Source organism: Styela clava, chromosome 1 (assembly GCF_964204865.1).
Source record: "Styela clava chromosome 1, kaStyClav1.hap1.2, whole genome shotgun sequence".
Taxonomy (NCBI): Eukaryota; Metazoa; Chordata; class Ascidiacea; order Stolidobranchia; family Styelidae; genus Styela; species Styela clava.
Window position 1 is genome coordinate 24,001,994 of NC_135250.1, and position 23,386 is coordinate 24,025,379.

A 23,386-nucleotide genomic window follows, 5' to 3' on the forward strand; every position below is an offset into this window, starting at 1 on the left:
GTAAGAAGAAAAAGTCAAACGATCCCTGCGCGGGAAACCGTGACTACATCTTAATTGATGACTGTGATACAGGCCTGTGGGAACTTTCGTTCATTCAAAAATCGAAATATCAAGACAAAACAGCAAAGTACAAAATGATTAAGTATGTACTTAGTATCACTGACATCAATTATATCGAACGAAACAGAATGGACGTTGATGTTTTGATTCTCAGTAGACACAAAGAAGCGAGGTGTTGGGCTTGGAAAAATGTTAATGTTGGCAACAATGGTAAAATTGGTTAGTTCGAAATGTGACACTTTTATTCGCACCTGTTTACACAAATGAAAACGTTTAAAAAATAAATCTTATCAGATATAATAAAATAAAAACAAAAGCAATAAATGTTGTAAACTGACTCATGCTGGTTTGTTGTTCACGCAAGTTACACACAAACCAAATATGAATTCTATATGATACTTCATCGTGACAGAACAGTAACTCGAGCGAGTTCTCATTTTAAAATTGTATATTTAGGCCGCCTTGTTGACTTTCCTCCCTCCTGGGATAAATATGAAAATATAATCATATACCAGTTGCGTTTACTGGACGTTCCTTCTGCAAAATTACTCAAAACGAAAATTGTCCACGATTGTTTCTTTCAGGGCATTTCATTGACAAATAAGAATGTTTTTTATGAAAAACCAAATGTAGTAGAATCAATTTGCTGCTTAAAACCTAAATAGATATATATAAGCTTGTTATTTTTCAAGATAATAATTAATCCAATTGTCTGTGTAATCAGTATTACCCACATGGTAAAATATAATATAAATATATATTTATAAGTATCTACATTTTAATTTATTACATTGGGCTTCTTTAGATTTTGAATAATGAACGTGATAAAGTTATACAACTACATAGATTTTAATTCAATATACAATATTTAACGGAAGATACTACGCCAAATCGAACGCATGATTAAAATTTCGCACTGTCATGAGAGACAGTTTCAAAATTAATACAACAAAAACATGTCATTGGTATATGGCAAATCATACCAAAATGATCATTGAAACCGTTGAAATACGGATACTACACTTTAATACACTCTTGAGCTTTTCTTTCAAATCGTCAAAAAATACGGAACCAAAAATATCACCGACTTTCCAGTAAAATATTGGAGTAAGCAATACCCAAGGCCTTTGAAAAATAGACACTCACATATTGAACAAAACTGAAAACGCTCAATTGAAAAGGATGAAAAACCTTTCGCACCAACAAAACTTTGCTGAAATGGAAATATTTCTATATTTGTCGTAATGATAAATATAGAGATCAAACTCGAAAATGCATTTTAACAAACATAAATAATAGTTTCTCGGATGTGTGGGACATAAACCTTCGATTTCATTTTACTTTTTTAATTTAGGACATTGCTAAAATAGCGCAATTGTACCAGCAGTTGATTAGTAAAACAGTTTCCCGTCTCTGGTTCCTTCAAAAACTAATTGATGAAACGATTACGTTGTGGGAATACAACCCGATACAATCAACAAAATGCTGTCATTATATGAATGTAAACTGCAATATTACAAACAATACTTTCGCAATATCGGATGTACTGTGAACTTTCAGATCTTGCAATAAAACAGTATGAGTTGACCTGTACATATGAATGGAACATACGATTGTTTGAGACCTGCGACCAATTTTTCAACAAGTCAAGCTGAGAATATCATTGACATCCAGCTGATAGCTGTTAGTCGATGTAACAAAGTCTTTTGTTTTATTATGAGAATTGAGTTTATTACAATCAAATATTTACGTAAAAATAATCGAAAACTATTGTTACAATATGTTTGAATTGGCGAAGGACAACAATGTGAATGATAAAGGAATGATTTCATTTCTGTTGCGTATAGTTTTCCTCTGGAATAGTGCAATCCAAAGTTCTATGACATACTCTATTATGATGAATATTTCTTGCGCCATCAAAAATACCGACTTTGATATAAGTAATAGTCTTATTTATTAGAATACAATGTTTGTCATGCATCCGAAAATACTTTGATATGCACTTTGAACCAAAGTAAGCCTAAGCCCACACATTACATGTCTTTTGAAAGTAGATTATTTGGATTAACACATTCAATGGTGAATGCCATTAAATCTATATCACGCGACAAACTATTCTTCATAACAGCGCCGTAGAGACTAGGTCGTCTTGGCAGCGACAACTATATTGCAACAAAAGTGTGTCTTGCCTATTATAAAATTCCCAACCTTGACGACGGTGCGAAATATTTTCAGTCTGACGGGCACCAGGAAAGACAGTCGACACCAACATAACTTATGGTAGCTGTGTAATGACTTAGCTATGGAGTGAAATTTACGACCCATTGGCGTAAATGTTTATTTCATTGCGTACACAAGTTTAATACCAAAGCAAAATTGTAATTCAAAACGTCGCATTAGGCGGAAGAACAAGGCGGAGTGGGTATGTGCAGTGGAATCGGCTATTTATTGTGCTCAGTTTACGTAGTTCGCAAGACAGGTAGCTTATACCTTCCATGTTTCTTATTTTAATTTTTATATTATGAAGGGTTTGAAAGTATACGGAATGAATTTTAGAGAATAAATATTATTCTACTGTTACTGAGGAGACCAATAGCTAACAATTACCAGGAAACTATAATTAAAGTTAATATACTGCGATAGCGGTATTTAGGAAACTAATACTAAAAAATTCCGGAAGGGCATAATTTTCTCGTCTGTCGTATTCTGCTTGATATCAGTTCAACATTAGATATGACGTAAGGTATTTATTGGCCGCTCTCGTTTTGCGCCGACGACGGTTTACTCGTTTTTGGTCGTCGCATAAGTCGGTTGGGGCGCCCCAGTAGTGGTTCATTTATCGGGGTTAAAGACGTCAGTGTGTAAACGATTTTAGTATTCAAAATCAGGTTTAGATTATTTCAGGTTAATTCAGCTTATCAACAGATTTTGATGCGGGGTGAAACGAAAAATTAAAAAAAAGTTTTGAAGGTGTGATAGATCGAAATACCTGTGTGTGTGAATTTACCGCATTTGCCTTTGATCTAAGGGTATACTTCCTTCTCTAGTGCGTTCAAGTTTACAGAAAGGATAAATCATTTTGGTCTCTATTGTATGGTTCTTATAAGTTTAAAACAAACTTTAAAACAAAGAGATCAAGCCTCTAGATCGGTGCAAACAGTGTCATCATTACTGACTTAGAGATAATCTGCAAAATAAGTAAAATCACGGAAGTTAGAAACTTGTAGTTGAGTGAAGTTTTGTTAGACAACTCGGTTGGCAAGCCCACGTGAGGATAATCTCCGAAGAACGCACGTGCGAAGCATTACCAACGTCGCCATTTTGATTTGACGATCCTCGTTAAGCCAATTCATACGGGAATTCATAGCGACGGCTTCAGTTTCGTGATCAAAGGCGGCCGCTTAGTCAACATTGTCTTATAACTATTAAATGTTGCATAAAAGAAATATATGACCACCGTATTCAGATCAGCAAACAGCGAGGAGTCTTGTTTCGGTTTAGAGCTATGTTTAATTGTACGATGTTGTTCAGTCAAATTTGTGCATTTACTGCGATTGAATATATTCCCTGACTGCTGGTGAGAAATAAAAAAAAAAATTCTGTAGTCAGTTCCGAAAGCGTATCTTCTCCTTTGGTTGACTAGAACATTTATTCTATATGACGAAATGAATTTGTCCGTTATGTCTGCCTTCTGCAAATAAACTGTGAATGTAAAGACGTCTTTGTTGAAATAATATTTATCATCGAATCTTTGATCTCCCGACAGTTTTTGTCTTTGTTTGAATTTATTTTGATGAAATCAAATATTTAGCAGTAGCAAATTTACCTGCAAAGTAATATGTAAAGTAAATAATTTGATTTATTTTTTTGAAAGTATTTGCGTAGCTTGAATTTGCCAATTGGTATTAGATATGGCAGCAAGAAATTGATTTATTGGCAGTATTTTTTTTTTTTTTAGAAAAAGGTCGATTTTATTGAATTGGAATTTTGAAAATGTTTTTTTTGCTGAAAATATTATACTTGGCAATGGAAAATATTTTAAAGTTTGATGTAGTTTATATTTCTATATTATGCGTATTTCTTCATTTTTTGAAAGTTGTAGACATATGGATTTGATTGTTCAGCGTTCACAATTTTTGAATGTTTTGTATTGTAAGCTGTGTAAAGAATAAATATGAAAATTAAATGAGAGAACAACGGTATAGAATTCATTAGTTTATTTCATTAGCTTCAAAAATGAGAGAGAAAGCCACGCAAGTTAAACATAAAATATTATAGATTTTCACTCAGCCCCCATTGTGTATGAAATCGAAATTAGAGAGAAAAAATGAATTGGACATTTATTATCTGATGTTCCGATTAATCCATGACTATTTTATCTTCAGTGCTTGACAGATAAAGTTGGTAAATAGTAGTATGACTGTTAAGAAATCTGCAGAAGATTATCCGACTTCAGCAAGTATGTCTGACAATGGTGTCGAACAGTCGTCGAGTAATCGACCCTCAATCAGCAGTTATGAAGAAGAAGAAGTTTATTCGAATACACATTTACACAATGTTTCAAAAAACATTTTACAACAAAGATGCTTCGAAGAAATAAGCAGAAACAAAGCTTCAGAAACGTCCTCTAGAGTTCAAGAAGAATCATCAATTGCTGAGAATCAAACAAACATAAGAGATTTAATTTGGAATCCACTTCTGGTTCATAGGCAATATCTAGCACAAAAAGAATGCATATCCACTAATTCTGATAGTAACAGCATCAAGGAAAAGTCTATTACAATTCGCTCTTCTACACCTTCTGCTATAGATTCACTAAGAGGAATGGCTGCAATGCAATTTCGCAAAGAATACGCTCCAGTTTGTAAACCATATGAACAGATTTCGCCATCTATGTCTTGGAGCGATGAAAAAGGTGAGTTGTAATCATTTATACGCGTTTATATATCAAAATTTATAGAGCAGTATCAATTTTAAATGACTACTCCCGTAGTGTGTGTACCAGGGCAGCGTTAGGTAATAATTTAATTCAGATTTTCCTTATTTTAGTTCTATTATGAGTTTGGGTCTGTCTGTGTTAGCCAAGTGAATATATAAAAAGTAGGCGAACGAAATTAGTTATCTCCATATTGGTACACACACTTCAGAAGCGCCTTCAAATGCATCGAAAATTGTATGTAAAATAACTTCTAGACTTTACGCCATGGCTTTCAATTCTCGACACTAATGTTAAAATTAAAGTTATACATAATAGTCAAAGTAGTCTACTATTTTAGTAGCATTTCAACACTTTTATTTTTATTATATTACTAAATATACAACTATCGTTTATTTTTACAGACCCAACAGCGATCGAAAAAAATGATGAAGTCAAATTACGAAAATCTGATACAACGAGTGAACCGAAACCGTGGAATGATGCGGAAAGCACACAACTTTATCAATATGGCATCTCGTCAAATTCTCACACGGTACCTGCTTTGGCACAACAGAAAATAATGGAATTTTGTGACGAGTCGTCGACTGAAGAAATATCCACAAATCCAACACCAGAAGATTTAGATGAAGATGTTTTTGATGAGGAAGTCACTGTTGACGAAAAAGATGAGCCGATTTCTATAAATATCAATGACAATGATTCAAATATGCTTGACGATAAAAATTTGGTTAAACCGCCATATTCGTACATCGCCCTTATAACAATGTCGATATTGCAATCACCGCATAAAAAACTGACTCTCAGCGGCATTTGCGAATTTATCATGAACAGATTTCCTTACTATCGTGAGAAGTTTCCTGCTTGGCAAAACTCAATCCGACATAATTTGTCTTTGAATGATTGTTTTGTTAAAGTTCCACGCGAGCCAGGCAATCCCGGCAAAGGGAACTATTGGACAATGGATCCAGATGCCGAAGACATGTTTGACAACGGCTCTTTTCTACGTCGCAGAAAACGATTCAAGAGACAAAGTCGAAATCCATTGCGGGATCACATGATAGCAGCAGCAGTAAATGGAGTTCCAGTTTCATATGGAAGACCCTATGGAATGGGGTTATCGGGACCCCAAGCTGCTGCATTTGCCGCCGCATTCAACCCCTATTCTTACTTACACCAGACGATGCCACCTTTATTGGATCATTCTCAACTTGCGAGCAGACAAGCAGCCGCCATTTTTGGATTTGGTGGGCCAAACACAGGATCGCACCTGCCTAGTTTGAACCCAACATCAGCACAAAATGCAATTCTTCAATCCATAATACCGTCATCTACCACACACTGTACACCTCAAAGTTTACCAAGCCTGGGAAATGTTATTCACCCGATGTATTCTTCGATATTCGGCAGTAGAAATCATAGTTCAACGAGTTCGCCTCCACTGGAAAGCTTAAAATTGAATTCCCCGCGAGGATCATCACCTCGTGAACATTCAAAATCGTCTGGATTTTCAATTGATAATTTGATTGGCAAAAAGGAAGACAAAATCGAGCCTCCTTTGAAACGAAAATCGTGCGGGGAATCTGAAAACTCACAATCTAAACGACGAAGGAATTCAAACTGTTCATGTTCATCGAATTCTTCACATGATCATGCAATACAATCGAAGAAACACGAATCTAGAACTGAGTCTAATCGCTCCAGTTCGGATAGTGACCAGGTCGGTGGTGGTTCTTTCGTCCCGCCGAGTTTGCACCGCACTAGTCCCGGTGTGTCATCGGGAAGTTCTCCGATCCACGAGAATCGCCGTAAAAACAATGGACAATATCATAGTAAAGCAATTTATAATTTCGAATCAAATCAAAGCAAATTTATGAAGAATTCAATGACCAGCGATGACATCGTTTCTCAAATGAGAGCTCATGATAACTCAAGCTCTGCGCTCCGGGGAAATTTTTCAACCGTTTCCCCCGACCAAGGAGCAATTTATAACTCATTATTAAATGCTGCCATGGTCGGGCGAATGGCAGGTTTGACAGGGATACACTCAAATCCAATTTTGTCTGGTGGACCATCTCCCCCAGGGACATTTAACACCAGTCCGAACCCCTCATTGCGGCCAAACGCACAACTAAATTCAATACTCAGCTCAAACGCACAGAATTTTCTTAAGCCAGTCATAGGATGGCCTTCTATGGGACCGTTTATGTAATTTAATAAAGATTTAATCAACAAGAACACAATACATACCAAAATTTATATACAATGTAATTTGTGTCATGTGGTGTAGATGTAGAAAATTCAACAATGTATTTTATTTGTTATTATTACTTTAATAATTTTTTTTATCGTATAATTGAATCAATTTTGAGATTTTTTGCAATTGCTGCTACATAATTGTAATTCTGCCATAGAGTAATTTTTATGCAGTTTATTTCACTGATATGTTTCATAAAAGTTAGAACAAATGACGACATGCTGTCCATGACCATATGTAACTTATTAAATTTTACATCGGATTGATGACGCCATCTTTTAATTCAGTAGTGGTATTTTCTTTAATTCATTTTTTTATCAAATCGGAGACAAATGCTATAATGTTTGGTTTGAAATGCTGTTGAGTTTATTGCAATAAGGTTTGTGTGAAAGTGAGTATGTGAGAATCGATAGAAAGTAATTTCATAAGAACATTTGAAATACCTAAAAGTGAAATCATGCTTGTATATGTATAGTTTTAAATTTGATGATAGATTTTACTGGATTCTTTGGCAACCCGACTTCTATATTCTCCATACTTTAATTTAACAGGTTTGTGAGTTTCTTTATTCTATATGCTGGCACATGTTCGTATTGCATTGCGTTAGTAATTTCCTGGTGTTGTTTTTAATGAAACACGACCAGGGGTCGTAATAATAAACAGAAGTTATGAAAATTCAATAACAAACGTCACTATTTTTATTTCACAAATTGAATATAAATACTACATGAAATGTATTTGAACAGTTTAATTTTTTTTTCTGTATTTGAAAGTATTTCAATAAATTGCATTGTCTATTATAGGATGAGTAACTTTTACTAAATTAGATTAGAAACGGTCGAATTAAGGTTTGGATTATGATATTAAATATTTTTTATGTACTCCTTTGTTATATCTTACTTCTTTTTGCAATTTGAGTTGAAACTGACGTGGTATAATTGTTTTTCAATATTAAAATATTTCAAATATGGAATACATTCTGATCTTGTACGGGATACAATACCGGGTATGAGAGAATTAGAAATTAGAAAATCACTTAGTTTGAAAGGTGGGTTTCAGCTTCAGATAATGATCTTGACATTTTCGCATTTAGGGGTTCACCTTCTGATATGTATTTTTGTTTCATTTAATGAAAATTTCAACTAAATTTAAAATAACAATATCCGTTTCCAATGCAAAAGAAACAATTGAACCGTTCGACCAGCGCTCTCAGTCGATTTTTTGTTGAGTTATTCTGAGATCATATTATGTGAAAAAGCGGTTCGACTCGAAGTCAGATTGGAATAATGCAGTTCATTTAACAGTTATTTATGTTTGTATTAAATAGTATTTCAATTAAATATAAATCAAGAATATTAAATGGAATCAGCAGTTGTTTGCTTCGACAAGCGCCTTCTTTGGATTCTTTGTTACAAAGCGACCAAACGTAGCCGGTTGTCCCTAACTCTACCTGCTGTGACAATAAATAGAAATTGTAAGGTATTTGCTCATCAGTGATACAGTAGCGAAACAATACTCCCACATACTCACATCGTGAATAATGTTTTTGGAAAGCCGGAGACAACCGTTTCTATACAAACATTATTCTAACTTCACACCTCAAAACAAAGTGTTTCATGTGATGAAGATAATTGATCAATTGTTTTCTGATTGGAAAGGATCGGAAACGAGGATATAGGATTACAAAAAGGTGTGAAGACCTGTGAGAACGACAAGACAGGCTATTTTAAAATATTTTATATCAAATATGAAGCAAAGTTAACCACATTTGACGGTAATTCAATTATACAATTTTCAATATATTTTTGATACATTCATTAGACATGTATTGGAACGTCTTCTCTCGCCAAAGTACATTTCAAAGCTAAAAGAACTTTTTTTGTTGAACATCAAATATTTCCAAACAAAAAATACAGTGTCTCGAGTTTGCAGCTTAATGTCTAGGCTTTTTGTGCACGCGTTTTATGGTTCACTCATATCGGTACAATTGTAGTGACAACAGTGACATGATATATCTCCGATAATAAATTCATATAGAAGTAGTGTATTTGATCTCAAAGCTTTATGTGTAACGTATGGAGTGGGTAAATTGCTGTCCGACACTTTTTGTTCAATTTTGAATGTAGTATCACTTTAACAACGATTTCCGAAATGAACAATGTATCCACCAATTCTCGTACAGTTGTGTTTTACACACTCAAAATATAGGAATTATATTATAATAAAGAATTTGTCCGATGCAATATCAGAATTTATCAACCGAGTAAAGTAATAAGCAATCCTGACTGGTGTGGTTAAATCACACCGAGGCGATTGTTTTCTCGAGTATATGTAACGCTGTTCCAATCAAGCTGAAATTTGAACCGGACGCACCTGTAGGCTACTAATGCCCAATACAACACTACGTGTCACTTTATGGTGCTTTCCTATGATAACACAAGATGTCCATCTGAATAGTGTTGCACTCTGTTGAAAGAAATCGTTTTATTAGAACGTACGCCATTTTGTATTGAAATGAATATTGTGAAAACGGATGGTCAGGTTATAGTACTCAGATATGGTTGTTGGTTGTCTCCACTGGAGTAACAAAAACTACACAAAAACTCACCTTTACAGTATTCCATAAACAAAGTTATATTCAATTTTTGAGTTTGGAGTTTAATAGGATTACGTGCCTGAAGGTGCGCCTATATTTATAGTTTCCATGAAGCGCAAAGCTTGCGCAGTCGTATAGAAGAGATTTATCACAGTATTTTCTACAACCATATGTGGCGAACGTTAATTTTTCAGGGGGTAGGACTCCAATACCTGTTTCTCCGTAACTCTTATTTAGTTTTAAAATTTAATTAAAACATTACAAATAAAACTATGTACATGAATTATATAATGTGAGCAATATTACCCTAAACATAAAGAACATAAAAAATGTTTCTGTTTGATTTATAATGTAATTTCGACATAAGGTATCCGAGTTACACAATTATCTGTGATACTAAGTTACCTTTATATTAAGAATATTTTTAAATAGAATAGCAATATGCAGCAGTATTCAGTAAAATTGTTAGCGTTTTTTTTATTTGTTCTTTGTAAAACTAGAGAAAAATCAATTATTTGGTCTAAAATCATTTCACTGAATTAAATAATTGCAAATATACAAGAAAACCTAAATATTGTTTGAAAATCCACAAATTGAACTATCGTTTGGTATCATTGAATTAAATTAATTATAATTTTCAACAGTGTAAAAAGATAATACTATTTGCTGATACTACTGTTACCCAGTTTACTAAATATTGTATCATAGTTTGGCAACAACTTCCAACAAAAGTATATTGGCAAAATAAATAAAAACGCAGGTCGTTGCGCAGATATGAAGTTTATAATTATATCTAACACTGGGGAAAATATTGAAAAAATATAAAATTAAAAAATAGGATTTTGTCATTAATGCTTTACCTAGCTTGGACACCAGTTATACACCGTATCTTGTGGTACTTTATAATCGTCCCATACTTGTTAGAAGATAGTAACGCAATATTGCATGTTGTCAGAAACTCGTAGTTTTTACAATATTTTAAGATAGCGTAATATACCAGAAAAAGGCGTTTATCAATCATAAATTTGCAGAAATTGCCCGGAAACATAATTTCAGCATAATTTTATTTTTATCACGTTCTATTCGGCGTCGCTCATCTCAAGTTACGGACGTAGTTATTTCATTCCACCGTGAAATTTTATCGATTCGACTTCATTGGTTTTGGTTCCCCAAATCCCAAATAAAATGCCAGAATGGATGAACAACAATATCGTCAAAGTGTCCAGAAATCTTTTCATTATCTAAAAATGCATTTTTACATGCGGTATTCATATTGCATTTTGCACAAAAATGAGAGATTTTTTTTATGTACAGAGATCTATATTCTATATCACACATATTTGTATCCAGAAAGCAGTTAATTTTAAAGTTTCAAAAGCCTATATTGTTAGTTACTATGATAAAAGAGCAGTTTTTATTATATTCAAAATAGAATTGCTGGTGGTCGAATTATTAAACAAATAGAACAATACATCTTTCGTACACATTTCAAGGAACTCCGAAAATGGACTGACTAACTAGTATTTTGTCGTAGCCATACGATTAACTCAGAACATAGCTCAAGAATTATAAAATGGCGAATTCATTTTTATTTTTACAAAGCGTACCGCTATCCAACCATTGCGAATGTTTTTCTTTGATCATTTGACAGTGTTCTTATGTACTGTTTACCTCAATATAAACCAATATTTCATTTCACACGATAAATTAACAAATAAAAGGTAATATTTAAGATTAAAGACGCGGGAGTGGTTCGATGCCCCAGATGTAATAACGAAACGTCGGATTTTTAGTTTATGATGTTACAAAACGACTTTAACTTTGGGCCACGCCAAGGACATGCATTCAAAATATGAAATATCTACAAACCATGATTAGTTGAACGTAGAAATATTCCGGTGTGAGGAATTTATAATATTTTGTGTCGTGATTAATATCTCTGACTTGAAAGGCAAAATATCAGATGAATCACAAAAATAAGAAAAACTGTGGAAATATTTTGTTGCCAAGGTCGTAACCAAAATTAGGTTGCGATATTTTTATTTCTTCCGACATGGAAAAGCATATAAAATATCTACATATTTTTGACAGTATTCAAACTAATATTATTATCCACAATAGATTTTAATCTCAGTCATTTATGCAAATTTCGAACATCATGAGAGAAGGCTTGATGAAATCTGCAAGCTGAGTAAATATATCTCAATTTAGAGATATTTTTTCTTCACCTTCTCTTGAAATAACACAAGCACATATCCGATTTCTTTCAGTCGAATTGTTTGTAAAAACATTCTCGACAAAAAATGATAATGGTATACAGTTTCAAGTTTTCCCACAGTAACCTACATTTATATGCGGAAGTATGAAATCAGAACATAGCAAAAATGTTTATTCGTGACACGTTTATGGCCATAATGAGCAGGACCACACAGTTTGCTATGTTGGGAAGCATAACATACCGATTACACTGGATTTACAACACAATAGTTTCGACGCATAAAGATAAGTAAATGCTTCCCCTTTAAACTGCTTGGGATTATAGATTGCAATGTAATAATATATCTTCACTGCCATAAATCCAATAAATGTTGTTTTACTAAATGCAATTTTTCTCCAGGACGAGAGGAAACATGCAATTTTCTTGTCGCTGAATGGGCTTAAATCCTTTTCTATTCATACTTAAGGCATGACGTTATGTCTTGCTGTTGCCAGGGCGTCCAAGTTGTTGTTTGTAACTGGGGAAACATATTTTATCTTTAAATAATGAGAGTAGTCGACAACAATAATGCATTTTGGTGATTATGGTTAACGTGTATTGGTAGTCTACTTTGTATTTTACATTCACATAAAGTTCAGCATGCTAACCAAAAAAATTAGAAACATATCCAAAAATTAAATCGTCATTTTTTATTAATTTCTTTCCGCAAATATCCAGCTTATAAATTTTTACGTGTCTGAACTTTCTCACCATTCTGTGGGAGAATTGGGTGCAATATTAACTTGTGATTACAGATTATGTTGATATTAAATACACCCTGTCATATTGGAGGATTTTCTCAATTCTCCTTATAATCCGTAAAATAACTACCAGTTCATGTAGGGATACAGCTAACGGGGTTCGTATTCTATTCATAACGATCTTGAATATTGTGGAAATAGGTTGGGCTCCAAGGAAAATAAACCTGTACGATCGAAAGTGGAAGAATTTTGCCAGAATAAAATAAATAACATTTTTATACATTGGTATTAATGTTTTATTAAACATACAATATGCCATCCAGGTGTTTTGTGCCTTCAAGGAGGATGGCAACACAAACCATCGGTATTAATCACCAAAGCTTAAATTAACAAGCCATATAGGCGGCAAGATGGCTTTGTAGTAACAACATTCGTACCGTATTAAAAATATTTCAATATAACATAACCACTCAAGAGGACCCGAGGGAGGTTCGTATACTTAGTCGTGTTCCAGGCTCTAGTTACACAAGTGTTCAATGCAACAACTTAGATGTTAGTTTGATTAACACCAACAAGATCAAAGAGTCTTCAATGACGTTTTAAATCGAATCAAATTTAGCATAAGCTTTCATAATATGGTTTAATATAGACTAGATCAGAGGCATTAAGACAATTGTCTTGTGCGATATATACTATTAGGTTACGTAATCCAAAATACACACATGACAAGTTTCAAGCTGCTTCTTAATGAGAATAATAAAAGAATGGGGAGGGGGTTTAAACTATTAGGAGAATCGCTAAAGTAATAAATTCATTACGATGCACTTTGGAGGGTTTAAAAATTTTATTTTAGAAAAATACTGAATCTGATAATACAAATGTTTTAATTAAATGACTCTTTGTGATATTTTCCATCTATATAAATGTGAAAGACAAAATTCTGAATCAAATATCATTTTTAGCCATGTATTCTTATATTAAATGTGATTATCTAAATTCTAACTAATATAAACCTATAAACCTTACTGACTGAGCGCGTTACAATGTTCAAACTTTGGGGATCTAACATTATTTATCTTGCAAATTATCGTTTTATGTTTATTTCTATGTATTAGGGAACACAAGGTAATGCAACTGAGGATTAAATTTCATTGAAAAATGCTCTTTTTTCAAATAAATAATAGTGGACGTGAGCGTCTTCAGCACGACATGTGCTGACTTATGATATGATTAATTCAAAGAATGCTATTCCAACAATGGACAATTATGCATTTCTGATGCTATTAGCTCGCAAAATTGTTAGTGTAACCAAACCCTCGTAAAACAACAAACCACAGTTGCGAGAGCATAAGAGCCTCGTCAATTCACAACAATATCTTTCTCCCGTGACGGATATTTTATATCTAAGTTAGCGGTATTTTGTACACTTCAAGTTGCAGTCAAAACACTCAAGCGTTGGCTAAAATCATTTCGAACCGCTGAGTTAGTGTTTTGAAATCATCTAAAATATTTATTGGTATTCGTAAATTCACCAAATTTTAGGAGTAATTTAAAGAAAAAACAAACAAAACTAATGTCTCACATCCTTCAGATATAGCTGGAACACTTACTGGTCATTTACGCAAGTAACCTATGCCACATGTTCAGCCTACTTAACTAGTTGATCGAAAACAATTGTTTAATATTGATTACTTCAACTATAGTATGAAATTACCATAAAATATCATGTAATAAAATTTAATTTTTAAAGTTAGCATTAACATAACAGTTTCTAGTCCTTGAATCGGCCACAGCTAATATTTATGGTTCGAAATTTGTTGAACCACGTTAAATGTTAACGTTACGGTTAAGTTAATAATAAAAGGGATCAAGGGTAAACATATCGACGAAACATAAATTGAAATCTCAATTTTCGTGTAGTGGAACAACGGATAAATTATTTGAGGCGGCATACAATATACTTGAGCCACAAATGATCGTGCATTTCAATTACCTCTGCGAGTTAGAAGTATCCAATACATCGGTGTTTTTGCGATTGACAAAACGTAATATGACCGTTACGAAACAAATTCCAAATGGTTGATATACATTATTTTATACTTAACAGTGGTGTATCGTATACCTGTGCGTTCGATTTCAAAACATCGGTATTTCTTCTAACGCAACGTTTTGGAGTGAAAGTCTTTACCGTCAACATGGATTTTGAGAACGATTGTGACGATTACTTGAAAACTAATTCTCAAAATGTCTGATAAAATGCTGTATCGTACTCGTACTCCTATTTCAAACACGTCATTTGGGGTTATTCAGAGCAAAACAAGAAACGTTTTACTGAGACATTACCTGTCTTGACCGGAAACATTGATTTTGAAAACAAAATGAACGTGGAGTGTTAAAGGTCAGGAAAAAATGGTAATGCACTTTTGAGTTATTTTTTCTGAGTACTTTATTGAAATCTAATAGGTTTCTTTGATCCACGCATCTTGTCAATGAACTTTATCGCTATTTTTGGTGTAAAATCGCTCATGTAATTCATTTAGGATCGGTCGTGCAAAACACCACAAAATAAACTCTTCTTTAATCGAATAACGATATCGTTACAAATGATTGACACTTTCGATAAATAAAAAGTCGAATTCACTCATGACAATCACCTTTATAATAACTATTTTTAAAATATCAGAATTGATATTGGGTTTTTATTTGTCTCGGTTCTATATTTGAAACCAATTGATAATGAGTGCAAAGTGTTTGCTCATCACCGAATAGGATTTGAAAAATGTTCGCAATATTAAATCTTTGAGTAATAAAATATTTCACTGCATGAAGACTGCTAATGAAAAATACTTTATTTTTATGGACCTCCTGCGACGAAATTAAGAACTGTTTGCTTTTCTGTGGCCTGACACCTTTTTAACGTTTGTCGATACACAAAAATGCTCAAGGTCTTGGGCTCACATTAAGTAAACGGACGATAATGGTATGTTTCATTAGCTTTCAAAGCTGGATAAATCATTTCTAAAATAAGTGAAAGCCTCCCACACATAGGGTCATAGTTTGCATGCCATAAACCGCGTGCGACATCTTAAATTCTGTAATGGAAAGGCCCGTGAAACCAAAAAAAGAGTTATTTGCGGGGCTTCATTTTTGGTGGTTTTGCTTTAAATAAGATAAAAAGCAGTTTCGAAAATATGATATTGTTCAAGATTGAAATCAACTCACTGAACTCAATTTAGAACTTCAAATCTGTAGTATATATTCATATGTTTGAGGCCATATTGTTGAACTAATATTCATTTGTGAGGAAAACAGCCTTTGATATAATATAGAGAAATAACAATGAAAGATCAGTATAGTATACTTATTATTTGGTTCGATTTGAAGACAATTGCAACAAATGCATAACATTGGATGTGATAATTTCCACATTCGGATGAGATTGAATTGGGTCAGATACTTTTATTATGCCTAGTGCTTTAATGGCTTTTCATGCACGGTTGCAAAACTGACTGATGTCCCGATGTCATAAAAAAAATCAATTTAAAAGAAGTACATTACTTAAAAATTTCAGTACATAATGATGTATTGCTGCAGAGTATACGCAAAAAGTCTAATGACAAATTGTTTTTTTTTTCAAAGAATGACATTTACACAAGAAACATAGACAAAAATCAGTTGTATTTACTGTCATCAAATCTTGCCACGAAAATGGTGTTACGAAACACAATACCGGTGAAAGGTAGCACATTTTTCTTCATAAGTAGTTTTAGTTATTTAGGTAGGTGGCTTTTTGTGTTTGCATTTCTTCGACAAACTGTATATGTATACAAAACGCAGCTGTTGAGTTGTCCACTCCATTAACTTAGGTACGTAAAGATGACAATGTGATGTACAAATTGGTCCATATCTCCCACTATGCGGCTTATTCCTATATGAACTGTCTTCATCGTGTTTTAGACGTAAAGTACAACAGACAGGTTTTATATATATATCAAAATTTTATATGCCTGTTATTTATCATTTTGAAATCAAAAATACAATGAAAATTATTTCATTTCTTATATGTTATCGCCGAGTTTTATTTAACGAGGCTAGGAAAATTTACGATTACGTAATGTATCACGGTAGGTAACGATCCTAGATCCCAGACATCCTACAACTATCTGTGATACTTAGACAAACATTGCGATAATTTAAATCTGTTGAGCTGTGACGATTAATACCTAATGTTGCTGTTTTTGTGTCGATTGTTATTTTTTGAATTTTCCAAGAATCACAAACCACAGATGCGAGCTACTTTGAAACTACTCAACTAGTACGGATTACAGATACAAAACAACTCTCGATATCAATGACTTCATCGTTATCTAGAAACTCAATTAGCAATTTTGCACCTAGCATATTCAAAAAATTCTTTACCAAATCATATTAAATTGAGGCGCTTCAGAAATTTGTTTACAGATATGGAGGTAACTAATTTCCTTCGCCTACATTACATCAAGTTGTTTAAAGTGACTGAAACCTATGGTCAGGGGGTATTCACTTCGCTAACACAGACAGTTCCCGAACTCGTAATAGAAGTAAAATGAGGAAAATCGGGATAAATTATGGCCTAACCCGAACCTGGTATACACACTACGGGAGGACCACAAATGGTACAACAAATTGGTTGTAAAACAAAAATGGGACCTCCTGGAGTATGCGCACCAAGATGGCGCACAGCCTGAACATAGTATGTGTACCAGGTTAGGGTTCAGGTTATGCGACATCTTGGTGCGCATACTACATGAGCACCCAAAAATGAATATTAATATAAGAAGATGTCATGTAAACGTCTATGCTTCAAAATTTATTTTTAACTTTCAATTCGTATTTGCAAAGCGAACATATATTATACTTGTCTAGTTCAGACATGAAACAATAAACACTGCCGTTCTAAAAACATCATTATATAACTAAATGCATACTGACTTTAGAAAATATCGTCAAATGTGTGAAAACAGGTGTGAAATCTTTTCATCAGTTTACTTTGGCATTTTGTACTTTGATAACAGAATTTTAATGGCAATGCCTGTTCACCACACAAAAACAAACTTCACACCTTTAGGAGAAATTATTTCGTATAATTGTCTTTGACAAAGATCTAAAGAATATATAGAATTATTTCTTATATAACCTATATACCAATCTTACTATTAAGATTTTCCGAGAATAGTCTAGATCCTGCATGTGTTAATTTTGTTGAATCGCGTATGGGCTTGCATCTCAAAAATTGCATACCCGGCTTTCAAAATTAATTAAAAATTTTAATGAATAAATTTATTTACTGTAATGTGAGGTATATGTTGTTGCTTATGATGTAAAGACAACTTTGGTTTAAGAATGGTTAAAATGTTATGGTTTCTTCGATTTATTGTATCAAATATCGTATATGTTGATTTTTTAAAGTGTGCACGCGATTGTGTCATTATACAAAGTCTATTCAAATTTGAAAATTATGGTTTCGATAGATTAGATAGATATACAAATTTTTATAAAGTGAAATAAACATAAAGAATGCTTTTTAGTGGATAATGTTTTTAACCTATTCTAGATGTTTTAATTTGCCAACAACTTTTTTGCATATTTTGTTTGGAATTACAGAGGAAAAACGTCATCATATACCAATTTTATCATTTTTATGATTATCTACAGCAAAATTATATAAGAACAAAAAACAAAATTTTTTTCCTGGCAGTTGAAAATAAATAAATATATATTTGCCTCAAAATTGAATTAATTAAATATTTAAGTATATATTATTTCTTTGTGTTAGAGCGTTTTATGATTTATATGAAGCACATTTTTGTCGATTTATAAATTTTGGCAGATGTACATTTGATATTGCCTAAGTGTACACAACACTTCAGAAGATTTATCTTTCAAAATGACAACCGATGGTAAATAATAACAACACATGTCAAGTTTTGTGTTTTGATAAAATCGATTTGGGTCTAACTTTGTCGAGTATGTATATTTTTATTTACTTTTGATATGAAGTAAGCATGAAAATCTGGCAAATAAAGATTTTCCGAGGTTTGATGACAAAACTTCGTATTTGCATTAAAAAATAAACGGTAAAACAATGAAATGTCTAGGTCATTAATTAATAACAAACAAGTCACTGTAGTTATACTGCTTTTCAATTTGTGAAGTAATTGAGAAGGGACATTTTAAAAAAACTATGGGAGTGTATATGTTGGGGGAAAGATAACTAATTCTGTTGTTTGCTTATTTAGTTTACGTTTTTCATTGTATGGAATCAGTGGTTTTTCTCATTTTTTTCAATATATTACAAAAATGTGAGTGATAAAAATAAGCATTGCCAAGTTTTTGTTTAGTTGAAATTTAATATTCCTATAATAGCCTCAGAATACGTTTAGACCAGCTTGCAGCAGATTTGTATTAAAAATGGGTCAACGCAAAAATCATGTATCAATAAATTCTGCTTGTTTTAGTACTATACTTACTTTTTATCTTATACTTTAGTGATTCTTGTTACTGCAGTTACGAAATCCTTGAATGTATTACAATAACGGGTAAACTTCGCAGCTAATTGTTTTACTTGAAAATATTTCGTACAATTAAAGATGTGATAAAGCAACCGGTATTTTTTATTTGTTGAAAATTTTAGATGTATATTTTGTCGTGCAAGAAATAATGATTGCAAACAGTAATATTTCCTAAATTTATAGTTCAGAATATATATCTTGAGATTTATTAGTTTAATATTATACAGTTGTTTTCCTAAATATTAAAGTATGTTCTAAATAATGTTTTCAATGCCACACCAATTAGGCCATTTGTATATAAGAACACAAGACTAATGACGCAGTTCAAAATATCTTGTTTATCAGCTGGTGTATGAAAATGACTATAAAAACACAATGTCAAAAAGATAAAATCGTAATTACTTATTTGATTTATCTACTAAAACAGCATCCGTCTTGTAAACCGTTTTGTATATTTTTTTTTGCACCATTTACTGAAATGTCTAACAAGAATAATTTTCGATCTATGATGTGGTTATACTCGTGTCAGGTTGAGATATTTTAATACGATAATGTCGAACTTTGTTTATTTTTATCAAAAGTTTAATTTTGCGCGAGAGCTGCAAGATATAGCATAAAATATCACCACGATTTATTGATTGAATCAATGTTTAATGTCAATTAAATGCCTTACTTTGAAGAATATGATTGGATGTTTGAAATCATACTAGTATACTACTACTATAGGGAAATGAAAATTATAAATAAAATGCAACAGACTGTGTTCATTCTGGTGTGCTAAAAAGAAGAAATCTTAGATACCACTTACAATTATACTTTTTAATATTAATTTATGCATCTTTGTCGGATGTTTTGCTTTTGCTTGATATTGATATGTCGCCTTTTATGTCTTTTTATCAGAGAAATCACTATTGATGTCTTTGAAAGAGTCCGAAATGAAAAAAAAGATAAAGTATATACTCTTAATGCTTATCACAAAGTGAAAGTGATAAGTTATTGATAACGACGACCATGAAACGACTCACTTGCTAAGTTACAAATGATGTCGTTATCAGTTTTCTTATCAATGAAAAATGTTTATTTTCCTACCACCCGGGATGCAAGTTTGAGGCTTGGTAAACAAACTTCTGAAGCTGAAGCTTTAATATCAATACATTTCGCACTTTTCAAATACGTTCGAAATTTACAAGCAAATGGAATAATACAATATAAAACAAGGGAATACCACACAATGATCATCATTCCATCTTATATTGTATAAGTGTAACAAACTTGACAATCACGAAATCTGGAAAGAAGAATTTTAATAGAGAATTTTAATATACATAGAGGTGAGTCATATTGTTGTGGTAATGTTTCTTGGTTTATCTTAATGTTTTCTTTTTATTTATATATTATAAGTAACTATCCCATGTTGGTACTTAAATGTGTTAAATAGTTTTTATTTTGTTTCAGATTTATTCAAATTACAACATGATTGTGTCACCAACCAATGAATTCCCAGAATGCGCCCTAGGATACCAACGTCCTCCAAGCACCGACAGTGGGATCTCTACATCTCCAGAACCAGCTACCGTATCACCATCTTCCAATTTTGATTTTCCGCTTTTGGTTAGTCCAATTCGACCAAACAAATATCAACTTCCAATTCAACCTGAACAGAATAATCCTGATTCAGAAGGTTATCCATTTCCATTGGCGGCATCGACGCCGGCACCGGCTTATCTTGCCAGAGGCAGAAGAGTTACAAATCAGAGATTTCATCCATATGGGCCAAGACAAAATAAAGCAGATTCACAAAACTCCCAGCAGACTATTGTACAAACGAATTTACCTCAAACCGTGGAAGGTATGACAAGTCAAAAAACAATCAAAATGCCTACGTCTGTCGAGAAGAGTCCTCAAGCTTCCAGCGATGTCAAACCGCCATATTCGTATATTGCGTTAATAGCAATGGCCATTGTACAGTCGCCACATCGACGATTGACTCTGGGAGAAATATGTGAATTCATTATGAAAAGATTTTCTTATTATCAGAAACGCTTTCCCGCTTGGCAAAATTCAATCCGACACAATCTATCACTTAACGATTGTTTTATAAAAGTTCCAAGACAAGCAGGTATGGGGAAAGGAAAGGGAAACTATTGGACAATTGACCCGGCAGCTGAAGATATGTTTGAAAACGGCTCTTTTTTAAGAAGAAGAAAACGTTTCAAGCGGGCTGAAAACAAACTTCAAGAATCCGTCTGGTCTGCAGCACAAATTGAAAATTCTATATATTGTTCTAACCCATCGCCTCATACAAATGCGATGTATTCACAGCAACTTCATGGTTACCAGCGCCAAAACTCTCCTTGTGTATCATTTCCCAGATTATCCCCATACAACCTGGGAACAACCAATCATCAATTTTATAATGCACATGATAACCAGAGGGCTTTTCAATTTGAAAACAAGCTTTCCGGCATTCAGCAACAATATTTATCGCCACACGAGATGCTTATAAGTCAAATGACTCCAAACGTGATGTATCAGCAAAACCACCATGGGTTGACTACAGCGCCAAAACCAGCAGGTAATCAACATCAAAGTGCATTTTCCATCGAATCCATTCTTGGAAGTACCAATGAAACATACAATCAAGATTCTGCATCACATTATGCACACTTAGACCTTCAACAAAGGAATTACGCGCAATATATTAATCAACAGGGAACTGACCCAATATACCCAACCCCACAACTTGCATTAAATTCATATAAAATGTATTGAAATGTTACTTATTGTTAAGTATTTTCAACCAGAATGAATAAGTAATAGAATTTTATTGTATGCTGTTTCTAGAGTTCTAATGTGCTATACGTCCCCTTTCCATATATACAATGCGCATGACGACTTCGCAAAATGATCTACAGCATGTAAGTTTCATAAATAAGTTTAACTGTTTCAAAAATTTTGTAGGCTTTTTTATTTATATCAATATGTGCTTTTCAAACCGTATTTTTCGTTGTTTTTTTCTATATTTTTCTTATGTTTTTGTTTTGAATTAAATTGCATCGTTCAATAAAATAATATATGATTAAAATAAGACTTTTTTAATGGATAGTCAGACAGCTAAAGTAAATATAAAAATGAGAATACGTTTATGCAAAGAACCCTATTTAGGTTTGGGGATGGATCGAAATAATATATTAATTGCCATCCTATTCATTGCACAATAGTGGTAAGAATGTGTATTGAGCACCGAGGCCTATAATCTCCGAAGTCAGCATACAGTTTGATCCAACACTCTAATTAATGATTTAACGCGGCCCCTTTATTCATTACAACTAGAATTAATATAGACTTTTGAATACAATTACAAACTCCACAGGTATACTTGAAAACCACTGGTAATTAACCAAACTGGCTCAAAATTGAAACAACGCAATGGACAGTGACATATCAAGAGTTGGAAAAACTATGCTGCATAAAAGTGGCAGCCCAGCGAAATAATATATAAATATTTCAAGATGAATATGGTCGCATATACGCACGTATATAATATGATTTCAAAAAGTTCATCTTCAATGCCAACCTATTAATACACGTAACCTTGAATTAGAGAGAAAATAAGAACGTCACTATTGTCACGTATCAAAATTTATCTTTCTCATAATTTCTGATTTCGTTGTACATTCAGATTGATGTATTGTGACATTTAGATAATTTATTAGTAGAATAAAATGACTCAGAAAATGATCGAATGACAAAAAATCGAAACCTCCCAAGGATTTCTAAAGTTTGTTCCCAAAATGTCAACACCAAACGTCTTTTGGAGCAAGCACGAATGATTATCTACGATACACACATGGTGATATATTTTTTGAAGTTATTTACCCGGTGTCAGGAATCAAAGAATTCATTGTAGTTTTATTTCAAACATTGAAGTTGGTCTTTTGAATTTATCAAATAAACTATTATCCTTATACCATCAAAGCTTCAATTGAAATGAGAACAATGTTATTCTATTTGTACAACAAGAGAAA

At 32.9% G+C, this 23,386-nt stretch overlaps 2 protein-coding genes across 2 annotated transcripts; both read left to right on the forward strand.

Annotated features, from left to right (window-relative positions):
* The first annotated feature begins 4,039 nt into the window (after positions 1–4,039).
* LOC120348498 (uncharacterized) lies at positions 4,040–8,226 on the forward strand. The gene is made up of 2 exons (XM_039418637.2): positions 4,040–4,975; positions 5,401–8,226. The coding sequence occupies exons 1-2, from the start codon at positions 4,477–4,479 to the stop codon at positions 7,206–7,208; spliced, it is 2,307 nt and encodes a 768-aa protein (XP_039274571.2). The 5' UTR covers positions 4,040–4,476; the 3' UTR covers positions 7,209–8,226.
* Positions 8,227–20,294: 12,068 nt separating this feature from the next.
* Positions 20,295–22,409, forward strand: LOC120347007 (uncharacterized). Its single transcript, XM_039416813.2, has 2 exons — positions 20,295–20,689; positions 20,814–22,409. The coding sequence occupies exon 2, from the start codon at positions 20,832–20,834 to the stop codon at positions 22,128–22,130; it is 1,299 nt and encodes a 432-aa protein (XP_039272747.2). The 5' UTR covers positions 20,295–20,689; positions 20,814–20,831; the 3' UTR covers positions 22,131–22,409.
* The last annotated feature ends 977 nt before the right edge of the window (positions 22,410–23,386 follow it).

Coding starts and splice junctions, on each gene's coding strand:
- LOC120348498 (XM_039418637.2), top strand. CDS start 4,477: ATGACTGTTAAGAAATCTGCAGAAGATTATCCGACTTCAGCAAGTATG. Junction 4,976..5,400: donor GTCTTGGAGCGATGAAAAAG/GTGAGTTGTAAT, acceptor TTATTTTTACAG/ACCCAACAGCGATCGAAAAA.
- LOC120347007 (XM_039416813.2), top strand. CDS start 20,832: ATGATTGTGTCACCAACCAATGAATTCCCAGAATGCGCCCTAGGATAC.